Here is a 19,686-nt window from a genome sequence, read left to right on the forward strand (position 1 = left end):
CGCACTGTGCGACGTTCAGGTCAGTGTAAATAATATAAGCTTGATCACGGTGATCCATTATTCGTAAGTAAGGTAACTTTTTATCAATTTTTGTCATTCTTTGCCGTGAATGAAAAAAATATTTAGAACCGAATTTACAACATACAATGAGGATTCAATTTGGATTTTTCTCCAGCTGCTCAAAACGTAGCATTGCAAACAAAACAGCGATTTGTTCATGTTTTCCTCAACCCATAGCGTTAACACATTTGTACGTAAATAGGCCTGTATGTGCAACATCGCAAGAAAGGAGTTAAATTGGGAGCGTAAAGGCCATCACGCCTTCTATTTAATATGAAGAAGGCGTCATTACGCCGTGTGTGTAACTGGGCCTTTAATATCTCTTTGGTTCGAAAATAATTCAGGTGTACTGCAGGGTTGCGTTTCAGTACCTCTGCAATTTTCACTGTCCACTAATGACTTATTTCGTCTGTTGTCATTCGTCTATTTTGACCATGTCAAAATCTACATGTTGTCATGCATGTCTTTTTTTTACCATGTCAAAATCTACATGAATATTCGTAACGATTCTGGCTGCCTTAGACCGCAACAGCTTATTAACCTGTTTGCAGAATGGTCAGTAATTTAGTACTTTACAACTTGAGTTGGTAAGTTGAAAATAATTTAATAAATAACAAAGTTGAAATTAATTTAATAAATAACACAGGTGCAAAAGCTCGAACCGGAAGAAAAGATTATAGTTATTCAACCATTCCTGCGAATTTTGGTGTCCCTAGCCATAACCGTTCTTACAGAGACTTAAATGAGTTTCGTCGTAAACATACCGTTGAAGCGACGAACACGGCGAGCAATTTCTATACGATATCGAGCATATTCTATACGATATCTATATACGATATAATGGTTGAATAGCTATAATCTTCAATTTTTTCCGGTTTGAGCTATTGGAATGCATTTTTTCTCAATTTGTCGGCCGGTGTAACACAAAAGCTGTTTTTGTATATGACGGGACTTCTCACTGAGAACTGCCTGTTATTCAACATTCGCGAAGTGTTGTTCCTGGCAATCAATCGTTCCTGGCAATCAATCGTTGAACAATAAGGCTATATTTCAAAAGTAAAATGGGGTTTCAAGATATGTTTTCGAACGAATCAATTACACCTCAGGTTTTTATTTATACAATTCTATTTAGCTGGAATATTCTACTACAAATTATTCTTAATTCTAAGATCAACAAAATATAATCGATTTACATCATGTGTTGAACAAATTTATCACACGTGTTCCCTATCATATAGAATATTTAAGTCAGGTCACTTAACTTAATAGTTCAAGGTAACAATTGCAAGACAGAATTCCGATACCAATTTCAACTTCATTCTCACTGGATTACAAGGATTCATAGGTATGTGACACTTGTTTATTTACGATCCTACTACAGCATTCGGTGTGGAGTAAAACTGCAATCGGTTACATGAAAACTCTGTGATTAGCACTTTACAAAAAAATCGGTACAATTCATTCTTTTGTTCGTATGTTCTCGTTTCCTGTATGATCTCATGGTTTAAATTTGATTTGAGCACTTGAGAAACGACTTCAATACTTGGGAATATTATTAAGTAAATGTAAAAATGTTGATATAAAAAGAGAAACTTATAAATTACTGACAAAAAAATAATAACAATGTTTGAAAACACTGCTATATTATGTATTCTAACGAGTCACTCTGCTGCCCCTATTGGGGGGCCTACACACCCCAGCTTAAAATAACATATGGTATTGCTAGTGTCTGTTTTCAAATGGCTAGATGAAAACCAATATCATTTGGTGTCACATAAATTCTGGAGCAATTTGGAGACACTGTCTGTCACTAACCGATTTCAGAACGGTTTTTTATTATGTATTATTATCTATTTCTAGTGCGTAAACATAAGATATGTTTTAAAAAGACACGATTACATGATCATGATAGACTGATTTTTGATTTGTACCGCTATGCTTAAGAATCAAGAAGATATGATAAAACAAAAAGTATTGACTGCATTTGAACTTTTCCAATACTCGAGCATCTACAATGTTCTCAAAACTTGTATGCAGGATCGATATTACCCCGCATGAAGTGGCGTCCGGTCAACAGATTAGAGATACGAGAAACCGAGAAACTACAGAAAAAGTGTTCATTGCATTCACGAAAATTATTTAAAGCAATTTATGAATGTATAACAAATGTAACTACTACATTATTAAAAATTTGTTCTGATTTTTAATTTGTCTCAATTAATAAATCAATAATTTAATATGATGTGTAATGCTATGCTATAAATTGAGAATGAGGTTTTACACTGCTTTTCAAATGCTTACTGTATCGTCTTTGTAGATTTATTTTTAATCAGTTTTCATTTACAGAAATAGTCGTGAAAGTATTTAACTGAATGTGCTAATAAAACGAGTACGAACATTTTTATCAACAGTAGAAATGACAACAATGATAATTAACAATATAAAACTAAAAATTAAAAATACATAAAACCAGCCTTAAACTCGAGCATCCAGGATTTTTCTATAACTTTGACAGCATCATAAGATAACTGTTCTACTTGAGTTGTCTTTACCTTAAAATAAAGACGCATGTCTTCACAGTAGCCTAAACGATTTATGAAGCCTAACAATATGCAACAAAATCTGATTAGTGTTACAGACTGCCAGATATATCACATATTTTAATGGAAAACTTGTATTCGCCTTCTCTGTATTTTATAAGCGTGTTTTCAAGCACTATAAAAAACTGGCGAAGCGTAAAAACTCGCTCGGATGGATAGATTCTTCATGGGAATACCTGATTGATTTACTCATAGCAACAAACAAGGATCCTTAAGAATAATTGCTGATGAAATAGGGACACTAAGAAATAGTGTTGATACGATTGCAGCCACCTTCGATGTTGCCACAGGAAAAGATGCATATATGGGAGCACCAATTAATGCTCCTAGGTGGCCACCACAAACGAAAAATCCAAGAGCAGTACATCTAAAAGTGAATTTAAATAAGAACAGTTGTTATATACGTTCAAGTAAAAAAATGTTTGGGCGTCGTAACACAATCAACTTATATTTAACAGGAAAATATTAAAATTCATTTTACTCTTGTAAATTTTTTGTAGAATTCACGTCGAGACAGGTAGAGTTCAAAAAATTAGGTCCGAAGTCTGATCAGAACGCAGTCTTCCGGAAAAGTCGGGCTCAATGTCGATAGTAATACTGATTAGGTAAGATGACAGTCAGACAACAAATCATCTACTCGCGCTGTCAGCGTTCAGTCTCAATCCTACAAAATTTTGAAAGTTAGATTTAATTTAATGATCTGTTCCTAATGACTTTCAAGAAATTGTCTGAATATACCATTTAAAATCATTAAGCTGTAACTTATATTGTTAAAAAGTTAATTTTTCTTCAAAATGCCTTTTATGTTGTTCTGTCCTTAAATCTCTAACTAAGATTATAGGACAACCATTTATTTTTTATTTATTTGTTATCGTAACTCATTAAGATTCAATTTTGTTATCAAAAGTATATGTAAAAATACAAAATTGTATCAAAATATTTTATTTGTATCTCGCGTTGATAGAATTTTGTAATTTTTTAGTTTTTCTAGGGCAGCTATTTAGAGCTTCAGGGCTGCACTTTTTTCGCTTTTGTCGACCAGTGTTAGAGCCTTTTATATTACGAGAGACTATTTTGAACTAATATATTTATGTTAATTACTTTTATCTCACACCAATAATATAACTCTATGAAAATAATATGGTGGCCCTGAAACGATTCAAAATAGCATACGAGGTCAATTACCACAAAAGATCAAAATGAATGCGACAGTGATTCAAATCTTTCAAAAAATGAGGTCAATTTTTGGCTGTATCACTCGATTACAGAAATACCCATATATTCAGTCTACTGTTTTCCAAAAATAGTCATATTGGATAGTATCTGGTCACTTTAGGCTGTTTTCCAGTTTTCCCCCCTTCTTCCAAAGTAGAGAGGGGTGTCGAACCATTATGAACACATTTTTCACCCCCAAAAACCTTCACATGCCAAATTTGGTTCCATTTGTTCGATTAGTTCGCGAATTGTGCAGAAATTTGTGTTTCATATGTGTGGTACCCCTCCTTTTTTGAAGAGAGAGGGGTGTTGAACCTTAATGGAAGTATTTTTTGCCCCCAAAAATCTTCTCATGCCAAATTTTGTTCCATTTGCATGATTAATTCTAGAGAAATTGTGTTTCATTTATTTGGAAGCCCTCCTTTCCAGAAAAGGTAGGGGTGTCAAACCACCAAATAAACATTTCTTACCCCCAAAAACCCCCACGTGTCGAATTTGGCTCCAAATTTGTGTTTCATTTGTATGGGAGCCCCCCTTCTAGGGAAGGAAGGGGTTTCGATCTACCACAAAAATATGTCTTGCTCTCGTAAACCACCACACGCCAAATTTGGTTATATTTGCTTGATTAAATCTCGAATTATACAGATATTTGTGTCTCGTTTGTATGGGAGCCCTCCCATCCAGCGCAGGAGGGGTGTCAAACTATCACAGAAATATTTCTTGCTTTCTTAGTTCTCGAGTTATGCAAGAATTTGTGTTTAATTTGCATGAGGGCACTCTTTTTTAGAGGAGGGAGGGGTTTCAAACTATCATAAGAACCTTTCCCGGCCCCAAAAACCTCTACATACAAAATGTCATGTCGATCGGTTCGGTAGATTCCAAGTCTATATGGATTAGACAGACAGACATAGATCTATTTTTATTTGTATTGATTATCAATTCCCACCACTCATTCTTAGACAGCCTTACTATACAACCAAGTGTTTCTGAGCTACAATGCTTTGAATGAAACCAACGCCAAAGTGCATACACCTTTTAGAAAACAAACCATGGCTCTAACAAATCTTTCCATCTGTGAAAAATGCTCAGTTTGCTAAGCCAAATACGTGCAGGGGCGGATTAAGGCGAAGGCGAAGCAGGCGGTCACCTGCTCGTCAATCAATGGAGAGCGCCAAATGCGGGAGTGGAAAGATTGAAAAAAAAAATTAAACAACAAAAAATTCAAATTTAGTTGACTATTTTTCCAGGCTTGCTTAGGCCGATACAAATTTCATTTTCATTTTATGTCTTCTCAGTGTTATTTATTTTTTGCCCTCCCCTTAGCTAACTTTGACAACCGTGGACATAAAAACTATTTAAAATTTGTATCAGCCAAAATTAAAGAACAAAAAATATATTTTATAAAGTTTGATTGATGAGCTTTCTAAACGATAGCTATTACTTTCTAGCACGCTGTACTCCGATTGGTTACATTTTTATTTTGGTTAGCTACAAACCACTCTAATAAAAATCAAGTTTAAGATACCTAATGAACATCAAAATAATTTACATCTGGTTCGGAACGAGTTTCGCAAATGACCAAAAGCCAGTTTTAGAATTCTCCATATTAAGCCCTCGGTTGCCCGGAAAACGGCTAGGTCGATTTTTGACCGAAAATATTTTTTCGAGATAACACTATCTATCGACGTTTTAAGTATTTTGAAGTCATTTGGAATCGGAAAATAAAGTTTCGATTTTCCCAATTTCATGTACTACTCCTCCCTTGGTAAATTGTCGAGGGTCCAAAAATCGCAACTTTGAGCGCTTTGAGGCACTCCTAAATCATGTCCGATTGAGTTGAAATTTAGCATAGATGGATTTTCGGGTCAATAAACCAAATATACCTACGGTTTTTGAAATTCGATGATGATTTTTTTTCCATACAGTCATTGCAACCCTACATATACCTATTTGCTTTAAAATATGTTACTTGGATTGAAATTAAGCACATTCAAAGAAATGCAAATGAAGAAACCTGTAGATAAGTCTGCTGCTTGTGATTTAAATCACGTTGAGTTTGATTTTCAACCGGACTTTTCCAGATAGCTCAGTTCTGTACCGGTCTGGAATTAAATCGGACATTGAAGTCGGAAAAACTTCGGACCGGACTCTCTGGAATCCAGGTCCGATGTCAAACATAACTATTGATATACAGTCAGGTTATTTTACGCGGTTCTTTAACGCAGATTTTTTTACGAGGTTTTTCACGCGGATTTTTGAACTGACGCGTTTTTTGACGCGGTTTTTTGAATTAACGCGGTTTTTACGCGATACCGCGCTAATTCAAAAAAAATTCACCGGTTTTCGAGTTAACGCGGGTTGGGAACCGAAAACTTCTGAGTATTTATTGAGTAAAAGACTTAGTAAAAAAAAACCTTCTGCCCTCCGAAAAATCCAAAACAACCGTCAAAGAGGACAATTTTAAATACTGGAAGTAGAGCGTCTGGGTTTTGTTTTGAAACGTTTCTTGGTGGTTTACTTTACGCGGATTTTTGAACTAACGCGTAAAAAACCTGACTGTAAACGAAAAAATGAATGGGGGCGCTAAAATAAGTTTTCGCCTGCAGCTCAAATCAGTCTTCGCCCGCCCCTAAATACGTGTGCAAAGTTTCATTCAAAACAAAAATGGTCGATTAAATTTTCGCGCATTTCCAGGTCATTTCATGTGATTTTGCTCAGAAGCTCGAGAAAAGTCGGGCAAGCTATCGCCAGGACTACGCAAATTTTTGAAAATAACATTTAAAATCTTTGAATTGGGAACTATTTTGGATATTCATTGTTTGTTTTAGAGGAACGCCCAGGGAGCTTCGTAGCCGCAAGGTTACAGAGTCCGCTTTGATAAGCGGGTGGTCGTGTAACGGCACCCCCTCCTTTCGAGAAGAATTTTGTTTTTAATCTTTACATTTCGAGAAGAATAACCTTTACGGTTCCGTCACTTTGACGTAGCTAGGACCCGGAAAAGAACAAATCTTCTACCGGGTGATAAAATTCACAACAACGGATCAACAGATATTAAGCTAACTAGTACACAGCCTTCTGCTGCGTTTGACTAGGGCGGAAACGAAGAACCGCGAAAGCCTGCACATTTTTGTCCAGTTAAACTAACAAACATTTAAAAGTAGAACAGTTAGTACGATCACGCGGCGCACTCAGCGGCGCATGAGTGACCCAGGTGTTAAGTATGAAAGAGCTAGCAGTTAAGACGTGTACCGGAATACTTATGGTGATTTACCGAAGAATATCACAAGTTCCTGGTGGGGCAACAGGAGTCGCCCTACAGTCGTGGGTAGAATCAGACCATTGGGTTGTCAAAGGACTTTAACATGGGTTTATTTTCAGGCTCTCCACTACATACCCTTCCTTCAAGCTGAGTTCTATAGTACCCCTGGATAGAGGATAGAAATAGGCTCGGTATAGTAGAGCGAAAGGGTAAACACTCACACACAAGCACGGATATAAATGAAAAGCGTATCCTTTACTTCAATAGTGATACTGCCAATGATATGAAGTTCGGAGTACAGAAAACACCTGGGCAATATCACAATAGCTCAAATATCTCTGGTCGCAGTGGAGAGTCCACACAGAGAAAAAAAAGCAACGCCCAAAAAATTGTGCAAATTGTCAAATAAACAATTTTTTTATTACTTTTCGAATTTGTTATGCGGAAAAATATTGCATTCAAATTTTAAAATTACTTTGTTTTTAAATTAGCAATTATAAAAAAATTCAGCTTAAAAGACATTTACAGTTAAAATATTATTCTCAGTGTTTTGATAGAATCTAAAACAATTTAATTGAATATACAAAAGATATATCACAGAGAACAGATGTTCATTTCATTTTCAAAGGATCTGTAAAACTTGATACCGTAATTGCACCGTAAGTGGTTATGCTATCGCTATGCGACGTTTGCGTCAATGATGAACCAAGCACAGAGATCTTGTATGTCTCTGTGATTATATTGTCTATTATATTGTGACTTATATTATACCGTGTAATTTTTAGATGTTCTATATTATAAAAATAAGACGACCGTCCAATAAAATATTAATAATGTATTAATGTTTATAAAACGCAATTCATTTCCTAGGTGTTAATCTAGCACGGAAATTCCTTTCCAAATAATTAAACTAAACTCAAACACTAAATAAAATGTGGCAGCAAAGAAATGAATATTCTATAAGAAAACAAGTAATAACAAAAACACTGATATTCGACATTATGTAACCCGGGAATGCGCTGTATGAAAATATCATAGCAATACCAGTAAGGCATTAGGTACATATAAAAAAATGAACTGATTAGATATGATTTGGTGGTGCGCTAGTTTTAAAATGCCGCTATCAAAAAATTAGCACAACAAATTTGCGAAAAATGATTAGATACGACGGTGATCAATTGTGGATTGGTTAAAACTATAATGTCGAGAATCTTTTCTTCTCCGTATAACACCATGCAAAGACATGATCAATGTTTTTGCTTTATACTTAAACTGTAAAATGTGAATAAAAAAAGTCTTTTATAAAACAAAATATTATTACCTTAACATTGTAGTGTAACTTTCGATTGCTAATAGTGTAAGCGCTGCAATCCCCGCGAGCATAAGTCCTTGAGCGGAGCCTGCAGTCCAAACCACTTGCAGATCATGATACAGGAAGGCAACCGTCATGCTGAGGCAAATCGAAAACCCGAAACAAAGAGCTTCAACAGTTCACAACAGTTAGTCATTAGTCAGTAAAGTAATACGATTTCTTGAGTTTCTTACTTGCGACTCTGCTCCGTCCAAAACGATGGGAGCCTTCTCCTACCATTAACATGAAGATCGTTCCTGGCATCAGAGCTCCAAAATGCGATTTCCATAGTGAGTCTAGATAAATATTATACTCAAAATCCCTGTCACAAGTTGACGACAACCTAAGGGTTGTTATATTGTTCATCGAACAGTTGATGAAGTGTCGCTCGGTTAGGTCGGTGTCAATCAATCTGAAATGTAACCAAAACTTTTCTCAAATCAATTAACGCAATATTATCGCAGAAGAATAGCATACCCCACATCGTCAAATGTACTGTACTTGAATTGGGTGCGACTTGTTTTGACATTTGTAAATTCACTATACTGAAATGTGCAGTTGTTAAATGTCACGTGACTAATGAACATTCGACGGAAAGTACAGTTTACGAAACGACAATTGGTATATATTATGTTTTCAATTGATTTGTTGAAGTCATTGTTTTCGTATGTAATGCTATCCTTGTTGATCTAAAATTATTCAAAATTAGCACCAATTCATTTATCTACAATCACCTATCGCACTGTGTTACGGTAGTAGTTTTCTGATTCTGTGCTTTTGGAGTACTCGGCAATATAAATTGTTAATCCATGATACACAAAAATCGTTGCAGTCCATGCGGCAAAAAGAAGAAGTGTTCGTTTGAGGTTTACTTTATTGAACAATAGAGCGAAGCTGCTGAAAAATAGCGCAATACTTGTGGCCATTTCTTGCAATACTGAAGTCGGTAGATTCCGGTGCGTGCGCGTTCCCGGTAGTTCTAGTTCTGTCAACGAATAACCACCGCGCGTCCGATTGTTTTGATATATTTTCTAGAAAAATTTACATGCATCAGTTGGTTTTAAGATATTGTAGAAATGAAACACACCTTTACTTTAAATTCTCATTTCACATTCGATTCTATAAATTTTCATATCTGTGCATGGAGACCCGTATTTCGGTTTATTCTTAAAACCCTCTCCAATGCTTGAGTTACAGATGTGATAGAATCTAATGTGAAGTGAAATTTCGAAATGAAGTATAACAGATTCTACCATATCGCTCAGAAAAAAATATTTTAAATACACACCTGATATATTGTTAGCGCTTCAACCTCTCTGGAGTTCTCCAGTAAATACCTCGGAGACTCAGGCAACCAAAATAAGCCAAGAATCGAAGCAAATGTGGGTAACGTACTGTATAACAAGTACCGGTGCCAGGCACTAAAATGTTCTTTATTTTCAAGCATCACTTTTTGTCCTGTAGCAGGAACAGTGACTGTTGCGATTGCGCCTGCTACTAAACCACCTGCTACACCAAATGCTCCGAGAAGCCCTAACATTCGAGCTCTGTAATTAACCGGAGTCAACTCACACAGATACACCGAAGCTGTAGGTAGAGCTCCTCCTATTCCAGCGGCAGCACAGAATCGAGCCATCATAAACGGTCCATAGGTCGGCATAAACGCGGCAATGACAGAGAAAACTCCACAGACCGCCAAACAGCTTAACAGAGATTTTCTCCTTCCTGCTCGACCTGCCAGACCTCCCCATAAAAGTGCTCCCATCGCCATACCAAGTAAGGTTATAGAACCTAAAACAATCAATTAATCAAACTATGACCTTATTTCTCATACGGCGAAGACGAATCAGCTTATGGCTGAAAACCATTTTAATAATGAAATTAAAAAGAAATTAGCACACAAATACTCACCAAGCCAGCTTTTCTCTGTATCTAGTATACAATACTCCACCTCTGCTGAAGGTATGATGTAAAATACCGCATAGATCTGAATTGCGTGACCGGAAAGCCCAAGACCACTGATAATAGAGGCAATCAATTGAAATTTGCCAAATCCTGCCTGTTTAATAGCATCTGCGTGAAACTGACTCAAGATGACATCATTGCTGTAGTCAATTAGTTCGCCGGATTCGGACTGAGAACCACGAGCCGTCGAGTTTGAACCATGACTTTGGGCGGAAATATGATTGTTGTTATTGTTGTGAGCCTGAAGCTGGGTATTCGATATTCCTTGTGTATACTGCATCGTTCCGGCTGGAACACCAGTCACAGATGGTGATCTCGGTCTAACCAGACAAGCCTCTTCAGAATCGTCCGACATATTTTTTATGAAAATTCATCTGAAACATGCTGTAACTTATAAGTCATACTTCTATTTATAACTCAATAAATAATGTTTGTGAATTTAGCTTTTTGGTATTTTGCATAATAAATTAAAAACCTAAGCTAAACTAGCGGTAAGACCAAGCCTTTCTCATTCAACACTTCAATTTTCAGAAAAAAATACACCTTGATAATATTTGCTGAATTTATTTATCACACTAAAAAACAAATTTTGGTAGCCAACAGTGAAACTATACCGAACTTTTGAAATATAACATTCAAATATAACATGAAATATATATGTTTCTAATAAATGACGCGCAATTATTTTTTGATCGTGGTATAATCGAAACGTTACTGTACTCATATTTAGGTTGGACTTGATTATATACAGATTCAATTATATATCATTCGATAAAATATTTTAAATTCGATTATTCATAGTAGGATTTTTTTTCTATTTCAAATATGACTTGCTTTTCACAACTTTCGAACCACGTGTTCAATCATTTTAATTCATCAGTTAACCCTTAACTAGCCCGTTCATCGGATATCAGTATTGTTCAAATCGGTTGTGTAGTTTCTGAAATAATAATTACAGACGAAATTACAGCCTGATTACAGTAAAATTCACATTCTGTGCCGAACACGCATCAGTACTGGACGTGTTTGGTGATCGGTCCGATAGAGTATAAAACAAAAGACGTGTGAACAAGTGTTGGCATTGTTTGCCTGGTCGAGTGAAATAAATCCGGGTTCAAGGTCGTTCCTTTGTGCAACTGTTTCGCATCGTGACTGCCAGCTGGTGCGTAAGCCGATTTGGCTGCTGGCTGGATTGTGCTACAGCAGTGGACGAGACACAAACGAGGAAAAAGAAGAAGCCATCAGTGTCAGCGAGTCGTATCGCTGTGTGGAGTGATCTCACACCTGGCTCGCTGCTGGTGGCTGTTTGGTGCTGCTGTATTGGTGCTGCTGGCTGTAACGGCTGCTACTTCGAACGATCGGACAACCAACCTTACTGGAAGGGAGAAATAAAAAGGTACGTGTTCTTGTCAGCGCTAGTGCGCTAAACTTAGCGCGATGGATGTAGATCCCTCGCCTCCCGCGCCACCATCCCCGAACCCCTCTGACCCTGACCCTTCTGTTACCCCCTCCCCTGTTCATTCTTCAGTCCCCCCTCGCCCCAGGCTTTACCCAGACGGAGCCCAGGGCAACTATACTGTTTATTTTCGGCCAAAGGCAGGACCGAAATCGAAAAAGTTGAACCTCTTGCAGATTTCTAAAGACCTGACGAAGGAGTACAAGGGCGTGACCGAAATTTCCAAGGTCCGGCCTAACAAGCTCCGTGTCGTGGTCGGTAACCTGAAAGAGGCCAACGATATAGCTTGCTCTGAGCTCTTCACACGCGAGTATCGCGTTTACATACCCGCACGAGACGTGGAGATCGACGGTGTCATAACCGATTCGAGTCTGTCCGTCGAGTGTATACTGCAAAGTGCCAAAGGGTGCTTTAAGAACAAAACGTGTCCCGAAGTAAAGGTGCTCGACTGCAAGCAATTGCGGTCAGCATCGATCATCGGTGGCAAAACAGTATACACTCCGTCAGACTCGTTTCGAGTTACGTTCGCCGGGTCTGCACTACCAAGCCACGTCTCGATCCACCGGGTTCGTCTCCCTGTGAGGCTCTACGTGCCCCGCGTCATGAACTGCCTGAATTGCAAGCAGTTAGGCCATACAGCCGCCTACTGCTGCAATAAGGCACGTTGTGGCAAGTGTGGGGAGTCTCATGCGGAAGATTCTTGCAGTGTTAACGCTGAAAAGTGTATTCACTGCGGAGAAAATCTGCATGAGCTCTCGACATGTGCGGTGTACATGCAGCGCAGGGATAAAATAAAACGGTCTCTCAAAGAGCGTTCAAAGCGTTCCTACGCTGACATGCTGAAGAAGACCGTTACCACTTCTCCCGTTACTTCGAACCCCTTCGATCTGTTGCCCTCTGAGGAAACCGATTCTGACGATTCACCAGCGGGAGCATCTTACGCCAATCCTGGGGAGTCTAGAAAGAGGAAAAATATTTCCTCTCCTAAACTTCCCAGAAAAGGTCCTAAGATTTCTCAAAGTGAAATGAAAGTTACAAACAAACCAAACAGTGCTGCGGAAAAACCGAAGCAAACTCCTCCTGGGCTGGCAAATTTAAAGTCCCAGAAGGAGTTCCCAGCACTGCCAGGAACATCTAAAACCCCAGTTGCTCCTTTTACACTCCCAGTTGATGAAACAAACTCTGGATTAGTGAAATTTTCTGACATTGTGGACTGGATTTTTGAAACTTTCAATGTACCCGATCCAATTAAAATTTTTCTTACAGCATTCCTCCCAACAGTTAGATCATTTTTGAAGCAGTTGACTGCCCAATGGCCTCTCCTTGCAGCGATTGTATCCTTCGATGCCTAATTCAACTGCGTATATGAAGGATTCTATCTCTGTCTTACAGTGGAATTGTAGAAGTATTTTACCAAAAATTGATTCGTTTAAAGTTTTGATAAATAAAAACAAATGCGATGCATTTTCCCTTTGTGAAACTTGGCTTACTTCAAATATTGATCTCAACTTCCATGATTTTAATATTATTCGCCTTGATCGAGACACCCCATATGGAGGAGTACTTTTAGGGATTAAAAAGTGCTATTCTTTCTATCGTATTAACCTCCCCTCGATTCCAGGCATCGAAGTTGTCGCATGTCAAATGACAATACAAGGTAAAGAGCTTTGTATTGCCTCAATATATATTCCCCCCAGAGCACAGGTTGGGCAACGGCTGCTCTTTGATTTAATAGAACTTCTTCCCTCGCCACGTTTGATTTTGGGAGACTTCAACTCTCATGGCGTGGCTTGGGGTTCCCCATACAATGATAACCGCTCCTCTTTAATCTATAACCTTTGCGATGACTTCGACATGACTATTTTAAACAACGGTGAAATGACACGTATCCCGAAACCTCCAGCGCGCCCAAGCGCTTTGGATCTATCCTTATGTTCGACGTCGCTACGGTTGGATTGCACATGGAAGGTAATCCTCGATCCTCACGGTAGCGACCATCTGCCTATTCTTATTTCAATTACTAACGGGTCAACTCGCATGCGACCAATTGACATTCCGTATGACCTCACACGAAATGTCGATTGGAAGTTATACGAGGAAATGATTTCAAAAGCGGTCGAGTCGATTCAACATCATTCACCACTTGAAGAATACAACCTCCTCGCGGGCTTGATTCTCGACGCCGCGTTGCAAGCCCAAACGAAGAAATATCCCGGCGTAACGATCAAAGAACGGCCTCCCACTCCGTGGTGGGACCAAGAGTGCTCCGATGTCTACACGCAAAGATCCGACGCGTTTAAGGCCTACCAGACGGGAGGTATACCTGGCGACTATTTACGGTATTCGGAGCTTGATACCAAGCTTAAAAGCTTGGCTAAAGCAAAGAAACGTGGATATTGGCGTCGGTTCGTGAACGAGACGTCGAGGGAGACATCGATGAGCACTCTTTGGAACACAGCCCGAAGAATGCGGAATCGCGTAACGGTCAACGAAAGCGAGGAGTCTTCAAGTAGGTGGATATTTGATTTTGCCAGGAAAGTATGTCCGGACTCTGTTCCTGAGCAAAATATTGTTCGCGATGCGTCTCCGGGCCACGACGCGATAGAATCACCTTTTACGATGGCAGAACTTTCAGTTGCCCTCCTGTCCTGTAACAATAACGCGCCTGGATTAGATAGAATCAAATTCAACTTGTTGAAGAATCTACCCGCCAATGCCAAGAGGCGCTTGTTGAACTTGTTCAATAAGTTCCTGGAGCAAAACATTGTACCGCAGGATTGGAGGCAAGTGAAGGTGATCGCCATCCAAAAACCAGGGAAACCAGCTTCTAATCACAACTCTTATAGGCCGATTGCAATGCTATCCTGTATCCGGAAATTGATGGAAAAAATGATACTCCGTCGTTTAGACCACTGGGTCGAATCAAATGGTCTACTATCAGAAACTCAATTTGGCTTCCGCCGTGCCAAAGGGACGAATGATTGTCTTGCGTTGCTTTCAACAGATATTCAGCTGGCGTATGCTCGTAAAGAACAAATGGCGTCTGCGTTCTTGGACATTAAGGGGGCTTTTGATTCCGTTTCTATTGACATTCTTTCGGGTAAACTTCACCGACAAGGATTTTCTCCAATTTTGAACAATTTTTTGCACAATTTGTTGTCCGAAAAGCACATGCATTTTACGCATGGCGATTTGGCAACTTTTCGCATTAGCTACATGGGTCTTCCCCAGGGCTCATGTTTAAGCCCCCTTCTTTACAACTTTTATGTAAATGACATCGACGAATGTCTGGCAAATTCATGCACGATAAGACAACTTGCAGACGACAGTGTAATCTCTGTTACAGGAGCCAAAGCTGCCGATTTGCAAGGACCATTGCAAGATACCTTGGACAATTTGTCTGCTTGGGCTTTACAGCTAGGTATCGAATTCTCTCCGGAGAAGACTGAGATAGTAGTTTTTTCTAGGAAGCATGAACCTGCTCAGCTTCAAACACAATTAATGGGTAAAACGATTTCTCAGGTTTTGGTACACAAATATCTTGGTGTCTGGTTCGACTCTAAAGGCACCTGGGGTTGTCACGTGAGGTATCTGATGAAAAAATGTCAACAAAGAGTGAATTTTCTTCGTACAATAACCGGACAATGGTGGGGAGCCCATCCAGGAGACCTTATAAGGCTTTACCAAACAACGATATTGTCTGTTATTGAATACGGGTGTTTCTGCTTCCGCTCCGCAGCAAACACACATTTGATCAAACTGGAGCGAATACAATATCGTTGTTTGCGTATCGCCTTAGGTTGCATGCAGTCGACCCATACGATGAGTTTGGAGGTTTTAGCTGGAGTACTACCATTGAAAAACCGCTTCTGGAGCCTGTCTTCTCGTATTCTAATCAAATGTGAGGTCTTGAACCGTCCCGTGATTGAAAATTTTGAAAGGTTAATCGAACTTAATTCTCAAACCCGTTTTATGACATTGTATTTCAATCACATGTCCCAAAATATTAACCCTTCTTCGAATATTCCAAATCGTGTCGACTTATCAAATACTTCTGATTCTACTGTGTTTTTCGATACATCCATGATAGAAGAAACTCGTGGAATCCCGGATCATTTACGCGTGCAGCAGATCCCTAAAATTTTTTCCAATAAATATCGAAACATCAACTGCGACAATATGTACTACACTGACGGATCACTTCTTGATGGGTCCACTGGCTTCGGTATCTTCAATAACAATTTAACCGTCTCCCATAAGCTCGATAATCCTGCTTCTGTTTACGTCGCAGAATTAGCTGCAATTCAGTACACCCTAGGGATTATCGAAAAAATGCCCACGGACCATTATTTCATCTTTACGGACAGTCTCAGTTCCATTGAGGCTCTCCGATCGATGAAAGATGTTAAGCACTCTCCGTATTTCCTGGGGAAAATACGGGAACATCTGAGTGCTTTATCCGAAAAATCTACTCAGATTACCTTAGCGTGGGTCCCTTCTCACTGCTCGATACCGGGTAATGAGAAAGCGGACTCTTTGGCTAAGGTGGGCGCAACAAACGGTGATATTTATGAGAGACCAATTGCCTTTAATGAATTTTTCGCACTTGTACGTCAGAATACGATCATCAGTTGGCAAAATGCTTGGACCAGAGGGGAATTGGGAAGGTGGTTACATTCCATAATCCCCAAGGTATCGACGAACCCGTGGTTCAAGGGGTTGGATGTAGGTCGGGATTTCATTTGCGTGATGTCCCGGCTTATGTCCAATCACTATAGATTTGACGCGCTCCTCCGTCGTGTTGGGCTCGGGGAAAGTGGTATCTGTGCCTGTGGTGAAGGTTATCACGACATAGAGCATGTGGTTTGGTCATGCCCTGTACACCGTGACGCCAGGTCTAAATTAATAGCTTCCCTGCAGGCCGAGGGTAGACAGCCGGCTGTTCCTGTTCGTGATGTCTTGGCGAGCCGTGAGGATATGTCCCTTATATACGTTTTCCTGAAATCCATCCACGCCCCAGTCTAGTCCCGTTCCCCTCCGTCTACACCCAACAAAACGACAAGAACACGTTTGAACCTTAAGCACAAAACCAGCAACCAGACCCCGCACAATAGAACCAGGACCCAAGGACTACGAGCCTCTGTCCCAACTCACGACATCGTGGCTCAGCAGAACGAATCCATACATGTCATTCGACGATTATCAGACGACCATTGAACAACAAAACACTGATTGTAAATCCCATGCTAGTTTTAAGTTAGACTTAATTTCAGCTCGTAGTCGGCAGCGAGGATAAAAAATTTGCTTTAGTTTTTAAGTCATCAGATATAATTGGCGCCGTTAAACATTAAATTGTATTTGTGCCGTGTCAAATAAATGTTATGTGAAGAAAAAAAAAATACAGTAAAATTCAATAGGGTGTTATGAAGCAGCTGCACCTTTCATTTGACACTGATTTTTTGGAAATCGGTTCAGTCATCTCTGAGAAAAGTGAGTGAGTTTAAGTAGTCTTGGGAATATGTTTCTTTTCATAGTTGGATTTCACATTTTTCAACATAACAGCCAAAGTAACAGTCCGATTTCAAAACAAATCAATGTGGCAACTAAACCTTTCATTTGAGACTGATTTCATGAAAATCTGTTCAGCCATCTCTGAGAAACATAAGTGAGATTAGACAGTCTCCAGAACACGTTTCTTTTCATAAATTTTAAACCACATGTTCAATCTTTATGAAATTTAAAAGATAAGGTTTTTTAGGTAGCTCGTTCATTTAAAACCAATTTTGTTGAAATTGGTTGTTTAGTTTCTGAGATAATGAACTTTCGTGATTTTCACATTTTGATAGATAACAAACAAACTAAAAATCCGATTACAATTTTATTTATATTATATTAATTTATTAATTATTAATTTAATTTATTAATTTTTGTTTTTAATTTATATTATTTATATTAGAGTTTTATGGGGCAATTAGACCTTTCATTTGAGAATAATTTTATGAAAATCTGTCCAGCTATCTCTGAGAAAATCGAGTGAGATTGAAAAGTTGCACATACACACACATACAGAAAATGCTCAGCTCGTCGAACTGAGTCGAGTGATATATGCCATTCGGCCCTTTGGAGCACTTTTATACCTTCGGTTTTGCCAGTGATTGATATACCTTTTTAGGAGAAAAGCAAAAATGGCATACATAATACAAAATCAATCCAAATTGTATAACAATGTAATGTGTAACCATTTATCAACCTTTCAAATGCTTGTTAATGGGAGGTTAAGGTGAAGTTAATCACAGATTTGGAAAGAATTGGCTAACACATATCGTTCTTTCTCCTGCATGATGGAAGTTATTGAAAATGGCAAGGACATCGCTTACACGCACGCACTTATGCATACACTCTTCCATACAAAGCACAAACCGACACTAGGGTGGCAATGGGATGCTCAATTTGTGTATTTGCCCAAAATAAAAACCTGTGCAAAATTTCAGCTTAATCAGATATGGTTTATGGATGCCTCAAAGTGCCTAAAATATTGGTGTTTTGACCCTCGAAAATGAAAAGTTATGTTTACGATGCTTAATAGATATTAAAAATATTTACATGTAGTTTGGTGAATCATTTTAATGTTTATCGGGCATCTTGAACTAGATTCTTTATTTGGGATGTCCATTTTCGAGAGTCTAAGCATCAAAACTTTGAACACAAATTTTCTTTATATATATATATATATATATATATATATATATATATATATATATATATATATATATATATATATATATATATATATATATATATATATATATATATATATATATATATATATATATATATATATATATATATATATATATATATATATATATATATATATATATATATATATATATATATATATATATATAAGTTATGTTTGTCTTCATTGCCTCTAGAAAACTTGCCGAAGATAATCGTCGCCGAATCAGTTCGATACCCCATGTGACGAAAAATTTATCTCAACCACCCCGTTCTCACCTTTTCTCTTGCCTTCTATATTACTTTACTTTCCGCTCAAATAAACCATCTCAATTTTTACAGCTATTTCAATACCATCAGACGTAACAAAAAACCTTATAACCTTTCTTGTAGTTTCTCTATGTTGTTTTTAAAAATATTGCGTGTGCTTTTGACTAGTTCTGAGCTATTTGCAAAACTCTGTTACTGATGTTTTGTTAGTTTGAAGGATTTTTTACTTTTGAATTTGATGATTGAGCTTCCAACGTAAACTATTTATTAATATAGGTAGTTTACACAAACTCCTGATTCTCGAGGAAAATGTACAAATGCAAATATACTCACTGGGACATATCTTCAACCATCCACCAAATCGTTCTTCTTTTCGATGTAATAATTTTGATAACGATAATGACGACTATTCAATGTTTCAAAAGTTCGTTGATATACTAATCATTACGTTCATTCCACAGGCACTTTTCACGATGCTAAGATTTCAAATTGTTTTTTATATTGCTTATGATTCAGGATTTTATTACGGCCACCGAAGCGACAATCAAATTTCCTACACCATGACTTTAAAAGAAAATATCGATCAAAACTGTTGCTTATTAACGCGCATGCCCGCGGATTTTCAAAAAAAAAGCATACAGTTCCGATAGCAGATATCTTATTATTGTCGGATTCGTTTTTGCGGCGGTGCAAACACAGAAAAAGAACAAACAAACGAAGCTACACCCGGCTGTATTTTTTTTGTATGGCATTTAACAGCATGGCATTTAAC

The 19,686-nt window shown here is 38.1% G+C and overlaps 1 protein-coding gene across 2 annotated transcripts; it reads right to left on the reverse strand.

The window, feature by feature from the left end:
• Window positions 1-1,167: 1,167 nt before the first annotated feature.
• LOC129729684 (synaptic vesicle glycoprotein 2C-like) lies at window positions 1,168-19,507 on the reverse strand. 2 transcript variants are annotated; one of them, XM_055688435.1, is made up of 8 exons: window positions 19,248-19,507; window positions 10,397-10,824; window positions 9,774-10,276; window positions 9,229-9,516; window positions 8,963-9,174; window positions 8,680-8,897; window positions 8,456-8,615; window positions 1,168-3,027 (listed from the first exon to the last, which is right to left on the reverse strand). In XM_055688435.1, exons 2-8 carry the CDS (start codon window positions 10,803-10,805, stop codon window positions 2,850-2,852), a joined length of 1,968 nt encoding a protein of 655 aa, XP_055544410.1. In that variant the 5' UTR covers window positions 10,806-10,824; window positions 19,248-19,507; the 3' UTR covers window positions 1,168-2,849. The 2 variants fall into 2 exon arrangements, with proteins under 2 accessions (XP_055544410.1, XP_055544411.1); XM_055688436.1 differs by having other exon boundaries at window positions 10,397-10,834.
• Window positions 19,508-19,686: the final 179 nt, after the last annotated feature.

The sequence above is a fragment of the Wyeomyia smithii genome, chromosome 3 (genome assembly GCF_029784165.1).
Source record: "Wyeomyia smithii strain HCP4-BCI-WySm-NY-G18 chromosome 3, ASM2978416v1, whole genome shotgun sequence".
In the NCBI taxonomy this organism is placed as follows: Eukaryota; Metazoa; Arthropoda; class Insecta; order Diptera; family Culicidae; genus Wyeomyia; species Wyeomyia smithii.

What these genes read in the sequence shown, in the direction of transcription:
- LOC129729684 (XM_055688435.1), bottom strand. Translation starts at nt 10,805, where the DNA reads ATGTCGGACGATTCTGAAGAGGCTTGTCTGGTTAGACCGAGATCACCA. An exon ending in TACAGAGAAAAGCTGGCTTG is followed by an intron (nt 10,277 to 10,396) that starts GTGAGTATTTGT and finishes TGATTGTTTTAG; the next exon opens with GTTCTATAACCTTACTTGGT. An exon ending in AGTACATTTGACGATGTGGG is followed by an intron (nt 8,898 to 8,962) that starts GTATGCTATTCT and finishes GTTACATTTCAG; the next exon opens with ATTGATTGACACCGACCTAA.